Source organism: Rhinopithecus roxellana, chromosome 12, assembly GCF_007565055.1.
Source record: "Rhinopithecus roxellana isolate Shanxi Qingling chromosome 12, ASM756505v1, whole genome shotgun sequence".
Taxonomy (NCBI): domain Eukaryota; kingdom Metazoa; phylum Chordata; class Mammalia; order Primates; family Cercopithecidae; genus Rhinopithecus; species Rhinopithecus roxellana.
Window position 1 is genome coordinate 50,194,376 of NC_044560.1, and position 17,731 is coordinate 50,212,106.

Below are 17,731 nucleotides of genomic sequence, written 5' to 3' on the forward strand. Positions count from 1 at the left end.
TATCTACTAAAAATACAAAAATTAGCCGGGCGTGGTGGCCCGTAATCCCAGCTACTTGGGAGGCTGAGGGAGGAGAATCGCTTGAACCCGGGAGGCGGAGGTTGCAGTGAGCCGAGATCGCGCCACTGCACCCCAGCCTGGGCAAAAAGAGTGAAACTCTGTCTCAAAAAAAAAAAAAAAGCTCAGGCGTAGGCCACTTCCTAAGGTCGCTACATGTCAACAAATTAGAAAAGACGAAGCCCCAGGCCTCTGGGGGCGCCTTTGCTCTGGAAACCCCGCCTCCCAGCACGGGAGGGGCTGGACGACACTTCAACCCCGCCCCGTGACGCGTTAGGCCCTGCCCTCGGACCATCTTCGTCTCGCGGGATCTCTCGGGAGGATAGACGGGGTCAGGTCCCATCATGGCGGCTGAAGAGGCTGATGTGGATATCGAAGGGGACGTGGTAGCGGCGGCGGGGACACAGCCAGGGTGAGGCTTACAGACCGGGTCTCTCTGGGGCGGAAAGGGGACTTGATTCAAGGAGAGGGCCCTGGGAAAACTGCAGGTCCGGCAAGGGAAAAGGGAACAGAAGACTATCGCCTGGGCCAAGGTCTCCTGTGGGCCTGGGAGGCGCCGCGCCCGCCGGCTTGTCCCGAGCCCAGAGGGCAGGGGGGTTACCGGGAGCTCAGGTACTCCTGTGTCGCTTTCACCTTTTGCCGGATGCTGTGAGGGCACCGATTTCGCCTACCACATTGCGTTTGTTTTACATTTAGATTCCTTCTTCCGTTCCCTCCTTTTCAGGATCTCTTCGACTGTAACTAGGAACAAGAGCGGCTACGGACGAGACCTGAGCACAGGGACTTTTACACTGTGGCTAGCTAGCCGTGTGACCTTGGGCGAGTCGTTTCATCCCTTCCACATGGGGATAGTTGTAAAACTTCTGAGAGGCAGCTTCACTTAAAGGGGCTAGGTTTTAGAGTTGGACAGTTGTGGGTTTTCCTTCTGCATTTGCTCGCCCTACCAGTTAATAGCAATGTGACCTTGGGCAAGATACTTAACTTGTCTGAGCCTCAGACTGCTCATATTTAAACTGAGAGTCATGATATGTGCCTCATGAAATTGTGAAGATCAAATGAAATAATTGTGAGATATGCTTAAGCATACGGTAGGTGCCCTCTAAATGTATTCTTTACCATCCTGTTACCCTCGGGGACAGTAGTGTGAGAATCCAGTGAGGGATCACATTTTTTTAAAAATACCTCTTCCAGCAGAACAAACAACCTAGTGTGATTTGACACGGAACCTCCTTTGACTCCTTGCTTTCTGAATGAAAAATGAGTCTCCTTTTAGTCATGGAGTCTAGCCATGGAGTCCAAGTCATTTAGTCTAGCCATGACTATACTAGTCAGGAATCAGAAGACCTGAGTTCTAAAGTCAACCAGCTATGTCTATAATTTTGTACAATTTGTATTAGCTTGAACCATATGAAATTGCCAATATTTAGACCATTTTTGTTCTATAAAGTGGCAATTTCATGTAGTTCAGCTTAATATCAGGGCCTCTGTGAACTGGGGAGAAGTACTAACCCAGCGCTTGAGGTACTAACATAGTGTGTTTAGAAGTGTATCATTAACTCTAAAGCCCTATAAAGACATGAGGGGTAATTAAACTCATATGGTCATTGTCCCTCAGAGCTTTGCAGATGAGTAAGGAGCCCTTAATAACAATACTTGTTGACATTCATGTAGTGTTTAAATCTTCACCAAGTGCTTTTGCATGCTTTATTTAATTTACTTTTCACAACAAGTTAATGAAACAGGTTGGCAGGGATACTTATCTGCAGTCTAGAAAGAAATGGGCTGGCCTTGGAAACACTAAAGATTGATCACCTGAGGGCATTGGCTGTATGCTTCTTCCATAGATTTATCTTAATTTTTCTGATTGTGTTTAATTTTTCCCCCTTTTCTTTTTCTTCTTATTTTAGTTGAGGCCTAGGTCTACTCACCAGTAGCACTCGTGGTAACAAGCACGATTACAAAGGTTATTGGTTCCTGGTGATGGTTACAACCATTGTCTTACACAACCCCAAGGAGTATCATTAATATTATATTTTGGTAAATAGTGCCCAGTGGTGTTGGAGCTCCAACCATATGGAATTTAGTGTAATAGTACTCTCTGAAGTATGTAGTTACAGTTGATGATAGCATCTGTGAAACCCTTGAGGATTAATTTAATAGACACTTGTAAGCACTTGGTAAGTGCTAGATGTCAAAGTTAGAAGGTGGCATTGAAACTTTTTGGTTTCTCTTCTACTTCTACCATTCTTTCTCATCCTTCTTTTCTTAATGTTCTTTACATCCTGGTGTTGCAAGGAGTTTTCTCATCGGACTTTTATTCACTGACCACACAGTCCTTCTCAAGACTTCAACTTCTCTTTGTTAGGTTGAATGATATGAAGTTTTACCAGTGTTCAACCATTTTTGACTTGCCAGCTTATGTTTCCCAAATCTGTTACCAACCCAGATCTCTCTCTTAAGTGACAGATCCATTTATCCAGTTCTCTGAATCTATCTATACTTGGATGTCCCACAGGCATCTCAGTTTCACCTTACAGGTTTTCCCCACCAAATCTGCCTCTTCACTGTATCCTAGTTTAGTAAATGTCACCTACACACACCCAGTCACCCAAAGCACAGACCTAAACTTCATCATTCCTTACTTCCCTCCTTCTACTCCTCTACCCTATCAGTTATTTAGGGCTGTTGATTCTGTCTAAATATCTTCTCAACTGTATTCACTTCTTCCTGTTCTCACTGTCCCATAGCTGCAAGTTATTGTTACCTTTCTCTAGTATTTTTATAATCTCTCCCTCTTAACTGCTCCTTGTCTCCTTACCCCCCTTCTGTTATATTCTGAAGTTAGAGTAATCTTTCTTACATCCAAATCAGATCATGTTATTCTCTTCACTCCCCAGTTGGTTTTTTGATAAAAATCCTCATTTTTTAACTTCCAGAGATCTGACTGATCCATGCCCCACCTACCTTGTTCATTCAGTCCAACAAATATTGATTGAGTACTTTCTAAATGCCATGCACTGATATATAACAGTGTATCAGAACTAAGTCTGTGCTCTCATAGAGGTAACATTCTTGTTAGATGACATAAACAGCAGTCTTATACGTATGTCAGATGGAGATGGGTGGAGAAAGATAAAGGAGGGGAGGTGAATGGTTTGACAGCTTTATCTTTTACATTGATCCAGGAAAATTATATAAGATTGGAAGCTACAGGACCTCAGAGGCAGTATGAATACACTGGAAGGACTGGATTTGGAAAGTGGGAGAAACAACAGAATTGGGGCAGATTAAATGGGGGTTGTGAAGAAAAAAGAGCAGGCTTGGATTTCTGGCTTGGATAACTAGGGAGATGGTAGTGCCACTGAGTGAGATGGTGAACAATGGAAGAGTAGCAGATTTGGGAGGAAAGGTGATTTCAAGCTTTAAACATGCTAATATGTGGTAATCAGGCAGATATCCAGAAGTAGCTACCAGAGTGTGAGTGTTGCTGATTCTTCTTATTGAGGAATAAAAAGATTTCTACAGTTAACTTGAAATGATAGTGGTTCTACTTTCTGAACTCTTGGCAGACCTAGTTATTTGAGCAAAGGTTTCCTTGAGATAATACAAGTCTCAGAATCCTTTATTTAGCCTTGCTGGTAGTCTCTTCCAGGTCATAGTTGGCATTTAAGATTAAGCCTATTTGCCATCAACAGTTGAGAGAAATGATTGCTTTTAGAGAATAGTTCATTAGCCCCACAATTTATTATAACTACTGCCTCGTTAAAGATTCAAATTTATAAGCCTGTTGAAAGGTTTTTGCAGTCTTAGAGATGGAAAATTCTTACCACTAGACTAGGTCTAGAAAAAGTCAATAAGCAAAATATTAAATTTATATCATGGATTGAGCCCCCTAAAACTTATTCAGCCTTTTCAAATATGGGGTAAACAATGTAACTTTAAAGAGTTCTTATGAGCTTAATGAAAAGAGTGAGATAATTAACAAAGTTTGATCTCTCGTGGACATTGAAAAGCCTCCAAATCAAATTAATTTTTTAAATTGTATGAGTTGTTATTAAAACCACATTTTTCTTATCTATTCACTGTACTGTCCTTTGAGTATTTTCTGTTTTGTTTCTGTCATCTAGTTTTTTTTTTTTTTTTTTTTCCCATTTTATGGGTGGTGCTACTGATGGTGGTTTTTATAATTTAGATACAACTAAAAGGTTTAATCACAAAGTTGAATTCCTGTATACACATGGGTACTGGTACTAATCAACTGAAACTGCATTGTTGGTTCATAGTCACAGAGCATGTTGCGATTGCTGCTTTGGGGTATTGTTTTCCTCATGAGATTGTTTATTCTTGAGAACCAAAAGAAGTGAGCAGTCAGACTTGATGTTTCACAATTGAGATGGGGTAGCTTAGCACTACCATGTATTTCACAGGCCAAAGAGGTAGAGCAGGCATTTCCACGATGTTAAAACTGTTTGTTAAGCATTTGCTTAGTTCCCTTACTACCTGCCGGCTTCTGTGCTGTGTGAGTTACATTCATTAACCAGTATGATTTTCACTTATATACTCATTTTCTTAATTATTACAGAAGTGACAAAAATACAGCATCAGTTTTACAAAAAGATCACTATCTTGATTCATCTTGGAGAACAGAGAATGGCCTTATTGTAAGTATTTTATAAAAATATCAGGTGCATTAAGCTGTTATTTATTGCCTAGAGTGCTGCTTTTTTTTTTTTTTTAACTTAGTACTAGTTCTCAACTATCACAGATGTAATATTTTTCTTTTTTAGAAATTTAGAATTTTTCTTACTTTAGAAATAGAAACCTCTTCTTTTGACATTGAAAAATGGCCTGTTGAGGAACAGGTTTGGAGCCCGCTAGATTTAGGTACAGATCCTTGCTGTACCACTTCTCAAATTTGTGAACTTCAGTTTCTTAACACCTAAAAAAGTGGTAGGTGGGCAAGGTGGCTCCTGCCTATAATCCCAGTGCTTTGAGAAACTAAGGCAGGAGAATTCCTTGAGCCCAGGAGTTTGAGATTGCAGTGAACTCTGATTGTGCCACTGCTCTCCAACCTCGGCAACAGAGTGAGACCCGGTCTCAGAGAAAAAAAAATGGGATTATCACAGGGCTTATTTCTTCATGTAGTAATTACTTATTGAGTACTTACTGTGTGCCAGTCAGTAGGTCAGGCTTGGAGAATATGACTATAATGAAGACAGACATGTTCCTGCTCCCAAGAAGCTTATATTCTAAAAGGGAGTTAGATAATAAACAGGCAGACAGACTAGTAATAGATTTTGAAGGAAATAAGCAAGATGCTGACTGAGAGTACCACAGTGGGAAACCTAGTTTAGATTTAACTGTCAGTGCGGGAATCTCAGAGGAGGTGAGATTTAAGTTGAAATTGATGGGAAAAAGGGTAGATATGTGAACAGTTAAAATAAAAAATTCTAGGCAGAAGGAACAGCAACTACAGAAGCTCTGGTTGAAGGCCAGTGTCTAGAATATGGTGGGAAAGGGAGGAGTGGCAGCATGTGGCAAAGTTGGAGAGGCAGGCTAGAGTTCTGTCATGCAGGACTTATGAGTTGGATTATGCTAAAGGGTTTACGTTTTGTTTTAAAGGAACTGGGATATTGAAACATTTCATATGGATTTAATAGAGATTAGCAATATATTTTTATAAAATTAATTTTGGGTACTGTGGTAAAGACTGGAGGGAAGTAAGTGGAGTTAAAGGAACTAGTTAGGAAACATTCACAGTAATTGAAGCAAGATTTGATGATTGGGACTTGGCCTGAGGTAGTAGCAGAAGAGATAGAATAGATGGATTTGAATTATATTTTGGAGGTAGAACTGGTTGATAGATTGGATATGGGCACCAAAGGAAAAGGAAAGAATCCACAGTGATTCCTGAATTTCTACATGGAATAACTTAGTGAGCAACAGTGCCTTTTGTAGAGTTGGGAATGCAGAGGGAGAAGCAGGTGGAGATAAGTGATGGTGAGTTCTGTTTTAGATATGTTGAGTTCTAGAAGCCAGTTAGATATCCAAGTAGAAATATTGGATGGGCTGTTGGATATTATGGTCTAGAGGTTGAAGAAGAGATATGAGCTGAAAATATTTAACCTGGAGCATTGAAAATGAGTAGGATCATGGAGATTGTAACTGAGGAAAAAGGAGAGTTAGTGGCGAGTTTTGGAAAGAGGTTAAGTGTCTAACAGAGCATCTGATGCCTAACAAATGATTCCTTTTTTGGATGGCGATTATTACCTCATCCTGGGCGGGAGCATGAGTCTGGGAATCCAACAGACTCGGGTGTAAAGTCTCTGCTCTTCCACTTAAAATGCGAGTAGTGCTGTGGTCGCTCCGGTAAAGTATTAATGCCTATCTCAGTGTTACTGTGGTAATCAAAAATATGTCTGTGTGCTCAGTAAATGGTGGCTGTCATTTGTAATCATTTTATCATGTATTTTTCTTTAACAAAACAGAAGATAATTTCAAAAAGCAATAAAAAAAAAGAAAAATATATTCTCCTTTTTAATAGCCTTGGACTTTGGATAACACCATCAGTGAAGAGAACAGAGCTGTTATTGAGAAAATGTTGTTGGAAGAAGAGTATCCTTTAATGATGATGAGGAAAGTACAGGTTTCAGGGAGAAAAATCTATAAATGCAAAAATTACAAGAGGCCACTGTTTACTAGATGGATTTTATTCAGCCCCAGACTGCTATTATATAATACCATGTTGCCTGTGTATGCAAAAAGCAGCATTTTATTCCTTGGGTTCTGTTTTACTGCTACATCTGAGATCTGATTGCATATTTTGAGTTTCTGTCACTAGCCAACTGTTTATGATACATGAATATTGAGTAGAAATGATAGAATATTTAAGTCACTTTGAACCTTAAGTCCAAGCTTGCATTTTTAAAGTTATGTAAACCGAAATCCAGAGATGTTAATTTGTCCAAGGACACAGAGTTGGTACATGTAAAAGTTCTTCTCACTTCATAATTTACAGATGTTACGTGGGAGGAATCTAAATAAAAAGCACAAAACAAATACTATAGAATGAAGATTTTTTTTCCCTACATTTGTGGATCCTTATTTATAGCTCAGTTTTCATACACATAAAAGGAGAGGATTGAACAAAATGATTTCTGATTTTATGATTTATAAAAATAGCTAGTCATAGTCTAATAAGTAGTGGTTTATTAACCTCTTTCATCTTCATTTTATGGATTTCTTCTCACTAAGCGAGAATTTCTCTGTTCCCATTATTTCCACTTATTGCCATGTTGATTTTAGAGTGTCTCTGTACCTTTAATTATCATAGGTTTAACCCCATTTAGACTTTCTTATTCTCTAATTCTCCCTAGACATTGCAGTTGTAGCCTAGATTATTGCTCTTCAGAGAAAGTCACATATAATTTAAAATTTTCCAATATCCTCATTTAACACAAAGGAAATTAATTTTAATAAAATATATTATATAACCTAAAATATTTTAAATATTCTCATTTTAACATTTAAGATAAAAACATGAGATAATTTTACATTCTTTGTTTTGTGCTAAGTCTTTGAAATCCACCATGTTTTTGTTTTGTTTTGTTTGTTTCTTTTTTTTTTGAGACAGAGTCTCGCCCTGTAACCCAGGCTGGAGTGCAGTGGCGCGATCTTGGCTTACTGAACCTCTGCCTCTGTGGTTCAAGCGATTCTCCTGCCTCAGCCTCCTGAGTAGCTGGGATTACGGGCGCACACCACCACATCTGGCTATTTTTTTGTATCTTTAGTAGAGATGGGGTTTCACCATGTTGGCCAGGCTGGTCTCGAACTCCTGACCTCGTGATCCACCTGCGTCGGCCTCCCAAAGTGCTGGGATTACAGGTGTGAGCCTTAGCGCCCACCCAAAATCCACTGTGTTTTATACTTAGAGTACATCCTGGTTCATGCAAATAGTGTTTCTACTATTTGCTCAGAAGTCACACATGTGATTGGTGGCCACTGTGCAAGTCTAGATAAAACACTTAAGTAGTCAGTGGTTCACTTCTAGATATAGAAACAAATAATGAGAGTATCTTTGTTCTCAGCACTATTCCTAGCATAGTACCTGACATATACTGTATACAGCCATTAAATACTTATTAAGTGAAGAATATCTCAGGCTAATCTTAAAGTATTTCATCAGACTAGTTTTAAGAGCTTTAAGAGGGAAGTTCCCTGGTAGATTTGATCTAAATGTTTACTATTTTTATTAAGGTAGAGAAGATCCTTAGATTCTTTTCTGTAGGCTTTAGAAATGTGAAAAATTATTCCAAAATTGCCTTGGACAACCAACCAAATTTATCTTTTACATTCTCCATATGTTTTGGAAGAAAATATTTAAACCAGGGTGTCCAATCTTTTGGCTTCCCTGGACCACACTGGAAGAAGAATTTTCTTGGGCCCCACATAAAGTACACTAGCGATAGCTGATGAGCTAAAAAAAAAAAAATCGCAAAATAATCTCATAATATTTAAAGAAAGTTTACGAATTTCTGTTGGGCCACATTAGAAGATTCTGTTCTGGGCCACATGTAGCCTGCAGGCAGAGGGTTGGACAAACTTGATTCAAATGTGGAAGCTGTTTCTTCTTGTAGTCACTTCTAATTGGGAAGACAAGGGAACTATTAATAACATTTATGTAGCATACTTTTTGTATAAGTGATGTAAAAATTACATGACTGTAATATTGTTTAAAAAGTTTCCTTAATAATTACACAGATACTATTTATCTAAAAAATCACTACCGGAAAAAGTCTGGCTTGATCAAAAGGGAGATGATAAAAAATACATGAAGAGGTAAAATCAATTTATATTATTTCTAAAAGTCTGGATGGTATTTTTAGAAACCTCACACGCTTCCTTATTTTCTTTTTTCATGTGATGCAGTCTGCAGAAAACAGCAAAAATCATGTATGTACTTATATTTTATATTTCTAAATCTGTTTTCATTAGTTAAAAATTATGGAAGAATTTTTTTGTTTTTTAATTGGCCTGTGGAAAAGCCCTCTTGACCTTGGGTTATACAAAAACATAAAGTAGATATAAAAACAGGTTTTTTTATAAAGACGTTGGAATGGCACAAGTATAATTTTATCGTGTTATTTATTTGCCAGAATTTCTTTTATGGCCCTACATAGGCAGTTCTATCATATTGTGAAAAATATGGTTGTCTAGGGATTTATGGGGAAATTTTGAGAAGCTATTATGTAATATATTGGAATTGACTTGATTTCTTTTATTCTGTCAGTTAGTTTTCACTTATTTTCAACAAAATTTTCATTTGGATTTGTGACTTTCAAAAATTATCTGAAGAAATTAACTATTTTAAAAATATCCTTTCCCTATAATTGAAAAAATGTTATTTAGCATTTATGAATTTGGAACTTTATGGTCCCTTAAAGGGTGGGTTTACATATTTGCAATTGCCCAAGAGGTTGAGTACTGAGCAGCCTTTTGCTTTTGTATTTTGCGAATAAACAACGAAATGAAATTAACAAAAGGATTAATGGCTTGCTTAAATTAAATGAGTGAGCTTCATCAGTTTTATTTTCAATTCCTTGAGATAATGAATTTTAAAAACAATAAATATAATGCTGTAGTTTTTGACTTCTTTCCTATCTTAATATTTACATGGATTTACGTGAAAGAACTAAAGAGAGTATTTGTGAAACGGATTTAAACTCTTACATGCCTTTCAGGATTTGGGAATGTATTAACACCTGCTGCTTTGTATCCAGTCTAAGGGAGCCTATTTGTTTGTTGTCACATTGACTTCCTTTAATGTCTTTTAGTGTTATCCTCACTCAAACCCAAGGATTATGTCTTTTGGGGCTCCCATCATCCTGAGCTAGAGACACGTGACAGGGTAAATCTCTGCCCCCAGGTAGAGGCTGTAGCCTTCTTGTTTTGTTTGTTTATTTTTAATTCCTAGACTCAAAGTATTGAATTTAGCCCATGGCAATCTATAACCTTTAGTGACATAAATATGGAATGTTCCATTTCAGAAATTTTTTTTGCAATTCCTTTTTTTCCCCTCAGGGTACATTCTCCTACAAAACCAGCCAGTTACTCAGTAAAGTGGACGATAGAAGAAAAAGAGCTGTTTGAACAAGGGCTGGTAAATAGAGCAATTTTAAATTTTTAGTAAAATAATTCTAGAAACAAATATTGGTAAAGTTATAAGGTTACATTAATTTATAGAGACCTGAATTTTCTTTTTAATTACAGTTTTAACACCTTTAGTTCTTCTGTAGTTAGAGTAATGATGTTTATAGTGTAGTGCAAGAGAATTCCTTTTAACTTAGATCTAAGGTACTAAAATACTAAAATAGATTTAGATCTGTAGTTTTCATTCTTTTGGTATGATCAAAATCCAAGAAATTGAGGTATATCTGTATACATGACACCAACTACCTGGATTAAAAGGCAGAATTATTTAGTAGTCTCTTTTTTTTGAAACAAAACAAAAACTTGTATATTTGACACTGTTGGGGGTGATCAGCTGAGTTTTTATTCAAATTCGGCATTGTATACACTGTCTAAATATTTCAGCGACTGTAAATGAAGACCAGAAACTTTTTTGTGTGTGAATGTCTATTACATTGAAATCTATTTAAATGTTCACAAGTTGCATAATGCAAAAGATATGTATTCTGGTTTCTAATTCTGAAAATGCCCCTTAATATGAAGAAACTTAAAAAAAAATACTGTCGAGATTAGTTTATATCTTTTCCTTTAAGGTGCATGTTACCTAGTAGTGTTCTAAGTAATTTTGAAATTATGTGTATTTATACATTACATATATAGAATATTTGTATATATTAAATTTATGTATGCTAATTGAAGTACCATTAACATTTCTACAGATGATAAGAATAAAATGTTTGTATTTCTATTTTAGTCAACACCATGACATCTATATACTGTATGATATTCTTATATAAATATATAAACGATCTTGAGGTTTTTATCTCTTCAAGACTTTTTCCTATAGCGATGATTTTTTTATATTGATATTTCAGTCTGTTGTGTGATTATCATTTATATGATCTAACTTTAATTAATCATTTATTTAAGATTCCTGACAACTTTGGTGTTTTGCCTCTTATCAAAGAGCAGATACATAATGTTAGGTTTTAAAGGGAAGGTGAGGGTTAAAGAAAGACACACACACACAGAAGGAGGGCAGCTCAACAGCAAATACAGGCTTTATGTCCAGCATAAAACCTACAGAAGTGGGGGACCAACCTAATGCCAGAGCCCGCTGCTGTTTACAGCCTGGGGCGATTTATAGGTATGGGCAGAAGAGGGCTGGGCAGCAGAATATTGATAAGATGTTCCCGTCATGAGGCAGTTCTGGCCCTTGTTCCGGCAGGATGTCATCATGGTGTTCCGGGTGTTTTTTGGACCTTTGTCGAGCAAGATAGGATAGGGACGTTTCTTTAGTTGGGCCTTTGTTTGTCTTGTGGTCAGGTGGTTAGGCAGGATATTTCTCATGGCCTGAACACCTGTGAAATGTTTCACTTTGACAAAGGTCTGCAAAATAGCAGGGAGCTTACAACATGGTGCAGTTTGTGCTAACACATACATACATACATATGCAAACAGATTGAATTTAAGGTTCATTTTTAGGTTGTTGTTTTTTATGTTGGTGGTACTTATGGGGACTACATTTGCATGGTTTAAAATTCAAAAGATTCCTAAAGTTATAGGGTATTAAGTCTTCTCACACTCATCTTAGCCTTCAGTTCTCTTTGCCTGGGGTAAACAGTGTCTTCTTCGTGTTTTCCTTCAGAGATATTTGTCCATATATAAGTAAATATGTATTTATTTATATGGCGATATAGAGACCTCTGTCTGTTTACATTACGGGAGATTTTAAACTTGGAATGTTTGCGTACACAACAAGCATGGAATTATTGGTTGTATTCTCAGCTTTTTTTTAACACATTGATAAAGTTTGCTTACAGACTGAATTCGCTCAGGCTTGGGAGTAGGGAATTGGGTGGTACTGAATGATGAAGAAAGGCTTTTTTCCTTCCCTTTTTTGGGCATGGGACTCTCCCTTTGCTCTATTTTGAAACTGGTGAATTTTTCTTTGCTCCTTCTTTTTTTACCTTTTTGTTTTTTTTGTTTTTTTTAAAGAAACAGGGTCTCGCTATGCTGCCCAGGCTTTGAACTCCTGAGTTCAGGTGATCCTCTTGCCTCAGTCTCCTAAGTAGCTAGGACCACAGACATGGGCCACCGTGCCTGGCTTCTTTACTCCTCTTGTTCGTGTTCTTTCCCTAATTTTTCTAGTACCCAAGTCCCTACTCTTCTACTAATCATACCTTAATCCAGATCTGTCCTGTCTCCACAAATCTCCATGCTACCTACCAGTGTTATCTATTTGTCTTCATCCCACAATAAAGATAAGTAGTTCTTCAGTAAATTGATCTCAGCTAGGTGTTAAGAGCAATCTTAAATAATTACTTTATATTTACTAATAATTTTCAGAAGTTCTTTAAGAAATTGTCCAAATGTCATGTTTTCTAATGAATATCAGAAATTTACTTAAATTAAGGTTTATCATTTGGGTCAGATCTTTGAAAATGATTTGCTGCTGTAAGGCATGACTGCCTGGGCTGTAAATCTGACCCTAGGGTCAACTTTCCTAAGTTGTGGCTAGTTTTTTGTTTTTCATAGTTTTAAGAATTCTAAAAATTTAGAATTATTGAGCTACCTTAGGAAGTAGAGAATATCTTAAGTTGGGGATATAGCAAAGAGGCTTTACGTATTAAATTATAGTTAGACTTGATACCCAACAATCCCTTTTAGCTGTCAAATTATGTGTTGCTTTCTGTACTTGAGAACACTCAGGAGCTCCCTCACATTCTTGTTTTTTTCCCTCCGCAGCTTCAGTGTTACGAGGTACACAGCCTTTGACACCAAGGTGTGGGAGGTGTCAGAAGATATTAGTTGGAGGGTAGGCAACATAGTGAGACCCCATCTCTACAAAAAATAAAAAATTAGCCAGGCAAGGTGGTGCATACCTGTAGTCCCAGCTACTGGAAAGGCTGAGGTGGGAGGATTGCTTAAGCCCAGGAGGTTGAGGCTGCATGAGTCGTGATCACACCACTGCACTCAGCCTGGGCAACAGAGTGAGACCCTGTCTCAAAAATGAAATAAAAACCGACAAAGACATTAACAGGGAAAACCAGAATTTATTAATGTGTGCAACATATACATATGCAAGAGAAACTCTGATGAGTAATGAAACGGGTAATTAGAACTTTGGGGCTTATAGCATCTTAACAAAGAAGACATTTGTTGCAGGACTTCCTCATTTGTGATTTAGTCTTTTAGGTCAGTTCACTGTGATACCTGACAGAGTAAAATCTGCTGCAAGACACCTAATGGATATTGCAAAATAGGGAATCTGGGTTAAAAAAAAAGTGTTGAAATTAGCACAGAACATGTTCAGTCGATCATATAAATGGAAAATGTAACCTATCCCCCTTTCAGGCACTTATTTATTTTAAAAAGTTATTTTAGATTTGGAACATCATAACTTATAATATGAATTCATACAGTTAGGTGATATCTTCATTTAGATAGGTGTTCTTTTTAAAAAGTAGTTTCTAAATCATTTCCATCAGTTTTCAGTAGTTCAGATTCCAAAAGAAGAATGTAGGCTTTGATTTTAAGAGCATAGTCTATATAGAAGACTTTATTATGTGCTTCAGAAAATAAAGATGTATGTTTTTTAATTTTTATTTTTTAATGTGGTAGGTGCTTGGACTATTCATAAGTAAATCAAAAGCAATTTTTTTTCAATTTTAATAATACAGGCTAAATTTGGCCGAAGATGGACCAAAATTTCAAAGCTAATTGGAAGCCGCACTGTTTTACAAGTGAAGAGCTATGCACGACAGTATTTTAAAAATAAGGTAAGCAGAATATCAATATCCTAGTTAATAATGATAATATTTAGAAAAAACAAAGTAAGCAGAAGTATTTCTTTCATTCAGGCATTAAGGTCTTACTGTTAAAAGTTTTAAAAGTATTTTATACCCACATAGTACTATACAAAACCTCAGAACATATCTCAGTGTTTTGAGTATTGCCATTAAATAGATAACGTTACTCTATTTAATTTTATAAAGTTAAATGGACAAAATAGTAATTGCTCAAAAATATCCTATAAAGCAAATTGTATTTCAAAGAGAAAACCTTAGAGATCTTAATGTTTCCTCTAGAAAATAACTTTTCCTTTTGAAATATTTGCATTGTAGAAACTTAGGAATTATTAGAGCTTAGAGGAGGTAAATGCTATCCTGATTCTAAAATCTGTTAAATAGCAATGAAATTTTTACAGTTGTTATGAAGAATTGTCTGAAACTTTAATAAACTGCAGTGTTAAGAAAGGTTTGTGATCTGGTTCCTTAATGTTTCAAGTAATTTGTGCTATATGCAACCATGTCGTTTTGATATTTATGTTTTTAATATATCCTCTTTGAAGCCTAGGAACATAATTATATAAAATTGGTGAGTGTCTTGAGTGAAATTTGATATTATCTTTTCATGTAGATAATGAGTTCTACCCCGTATATAAGATTTGTTTCAGTGTTATCTAGACATAGGTGGTAACTAATGGAATGGATTCATCATACATCGATTGTATGCTCCATTTTTCAACGAGACAGAAGCATTTTCAAGGCAGCTCACCAAGGTTTAGTTAATACCTCAGAACAGAATAAAGCTTAACTTGGTTATTCTTACTCTTAGGCTTCCAAGATACATGCTGTGTATCTTGGAGTGCCAGTTTCACTCAAAGACCTGGGGTAGAAGGATACATTTTTCATGTTGTAACAGGGATTAGTGTATTATGAAATCAGTGCAAAATTTCATCTGAATTTTTAAAATTATAGACAGGATACTTAAACAGCAGGGATGTGAAAAGCTGTTTCAGGCAATATGTCCAAATCTCTTTTTCCCTCCTGCTACCCTTTTATTCTCTACATAATAAGCCAGTTAACCTCAAATATTTAATCCTGGAATTCCGTTGCGCTACAGGATCTATAAATAACCACTTTCTGAGAGCTGTCATATCCCTTATGTATGTTAGTCATTTATAAGACTTTGTAAAAACTTTGTATGTAAGGATTTTATTTCATGTTATATTTGCTCATTCACTTTCATTATCTTTTTTTGTTGTTGTTACATTACCAGATATTTATATCTGTAATAGCAGGTATGGGAGATAATTTTATGGCTTAAAATATAATCTCTCTTTTTTTTTCAAGTATCACATTAAAATATCATCTCTATATTATAAGCTCATTAAATAAGCCTGCAAAAGACAGTTTGTTTGTGTTGTCCCTTGTTTAAATGAAAGGTAGTTTTAATGTACTCAGTGAAGATGTCAGATTAAGGATTATTTTAGCATTGTAAGAAACAATCAGCTATGGTATCAGATATTCTGAGAAATAAGCCTTTAAAAATATTTCAATATATTGTACAATACCTTAGTATGATAGTTGGTTTATTCCATATGGTTGATCTGAGCCAGGCTGCTTTTTTCAACTTAATATTGAAAAATAAGTAGTAGTTAAATATAGGTCATGATTATTTGATTAATACAAATCACCAGACCCATGAATTAGTTATATAGTTATAGAAATTTTAAATGGTGATCCTTTACATTTGAAATGCAGTTATAGTCTCCAGTCATACCACCCTGAATACACCCGATCTTGTCTAAAATGCAGTTGTAAACCCTTTAAAGAAAAGCACATTAAAGGTATAATGTACCATTTACACGTACTCAGTTTAATAACACTGTATTTATCCTTTTTTTTTTTTTTTTTTTTTTTTTTTTTTTTTTTTGAGACGGAGTCTCGCTCTGTCGTTCGGGCTGGAGTGCAGTGGCCGGATCTCAGCTCACTGCAAGCTCCACCTCCCGGGTTTACGCCATTCTCCTGCCTCAGCCTCCCGAGTAGCTGGGACTACAGGCGCCGCCACCTCGCCCGGCTAGTTTTTTTTTTGTATTTTTTAGTAGAGACGGGGTTTCACCGTGTTAGCCAGGATGGTCTCGATCTCCTGACCTCGTGATCCGCCCGTCTCGGCCTCCCAAAGTGCTGGGATTACAGGCTTGAGCCACCGCGCCCGGCCGTTGTATTTATCCTTTTAGTGTGTGTGCCAGTGATTAAATTTTTAAATCTTAATATTATGGGGATTTTATTTTGATATTTAATAAGGTCAAATGCGGTCTGGAGAAAGAAACACCCAATCAGAAGAACGGCCATAATCTTCAAGTTAAAAATGAAGATAAAGGGACAAAGGCATGGACACCATCATGTTTAAGGGGACGTGCTGATCCCAATTTGAATGCTGTAAAAATTGAAAAGTTATCTGATGATGAAGAAGTAGACATCACAGATGAGGCGGACGAGTTGTCTTCTCAAGCACCCCAAAATAATTCTAGCAGTGATCTCTTGTTAGACTTTCCTAATAGTAAAATGCATGAAACCAATCAAGAATTTATTGCTTCTGACAGCCAGGAAGCTCTCTTTTCCAAGCCTTCCAGGGACTCTCTTCAAAATGAAAAGCAAAATGAAACACTTTCAAGCTCAGAAATTACACTGTGGACTGAGAAACAGAGCAACAGTGACAAACAGTCAATCGAATTAAATGACCAGAAATTTAATGAATTGATTAAAAACTGCAACAAGCAAGATGGAAGGGGAATAATAGTTGATGCCAGGCAGTTGCCTTCTCCAGAGCCTTGTGAAATTCAGAAAGATTTGAATGATAATGGAATGCTTTTTCATTCTTCTTGCCAAATGGTAGAGGAAAGCCATGAGGAAGAAGAGCTTAAGCCACCAGAACAGGAAATAGAAATAGATAGAAGTATCATTCAAGAAGAAGAAAAACAAGCAATTCCTGAGTTTTTTGAGGGGCGCCAAGCTAAAACACCAGAACGCTATTTGAAAATTAGAAATTACATTTTGGATCAATGGTAAGAAAGAATTACATTTTATATGTTGTTTTAAAACCTGATATTCTGAAGTATTTTAATTAGGCCTATACAAAATTTAGAATTTTGCTAGTAAATCTAGAGATCACTACAGTAGGGAAGATTTAAGATTTCTCGTAATGAACAAAAAGCTTTGGTAAACATTATCACCTATAACTCTTATAACCCATCTTTTTGCCTATTCATTAGATTGTGGGCCTGGAATAAAAGGGATAGATGATTGCTTTTTGAAGCAGTCTCCTAGGACAGTGTTAGGAAGATATAGAGAGAACACCACTGCATGGGAAAAGGGAAATAATTCTTTCAGGTTTATCATGTGCTTTGAGTACAAAAAAAGAAAAGTTTGATGACAGCAATAGTATTAAATGTGGCCAGATTGCAGAAACATTTCTCCTAAATAGTGATCTTAAGTGCTTTTAACTTTGAACTGGTGGCAATAATGTGCTATTAATTTCTTCATCCAGCTGTATCAGGATACAGTTTTCTGATAGTTGAAGCTTATTCTCTAAATTGTCAGTACTATTTATTTGAATTATTTAATGAGGGGTAGGGAACAAACCCCAAAATTTCCCACCTTATTAGCCTAATTTGAATTTTTAAAAATAGCTTAATTAA

At 36.5% G+C, this 17,731-nt stretch overlaps 1 protein-coding gene across 4 annotated transcripts in view; it reads left to right on the forward strand.

Moving 5' to 3' along the window:
• Positions 1-361: 361 nt before the first annotated feature.
• The window catches only part of MYSM1 (Myb like, SWIRM and MPN domains 1), a 43,172-nt gene continuing 25,802 nt past the window's right edge, over positions 362-17,731 (forward strand). For 2 of the 4 annotated variants that reach the window (XM_010365742.2, XM_030912581.1), the window contains exons 1-8: positions 362-469; positions 4,640-4,718; positions 6,602-6,672; positions 8,818-8,895; positions 8,986-9,009; positions 10,138-10,216; positions 13,929-14,027; positions 16,338-17,098. In XM_010365742.2, the coding sequence (XP_010364044.2) occupies positions 402-469; positions 4,640-4,718; positions 6,602-6,672; positions 8,818-8,895; positions 8,986-9,009; positions 10,138-10,216; positions 13,929-14,027; positions 16,338-17,098 (1,259 nt within the window). In that variant the 5' untranslated portion in view covers positions 362-401. The remainder of the gene's footprint in view (positions 470-4,639; positions 4,719-6,601; positions 6,673-8,817; positions 8,896-8,985; positions 9,010-10,137; positions 10,217-13,928; positions 14,028-16,337; positions 17,099-17,731) is intronic. The other 2 variants (XM_030912580.1, XM_030912582.1) reach the window with 2 other exon arrangements.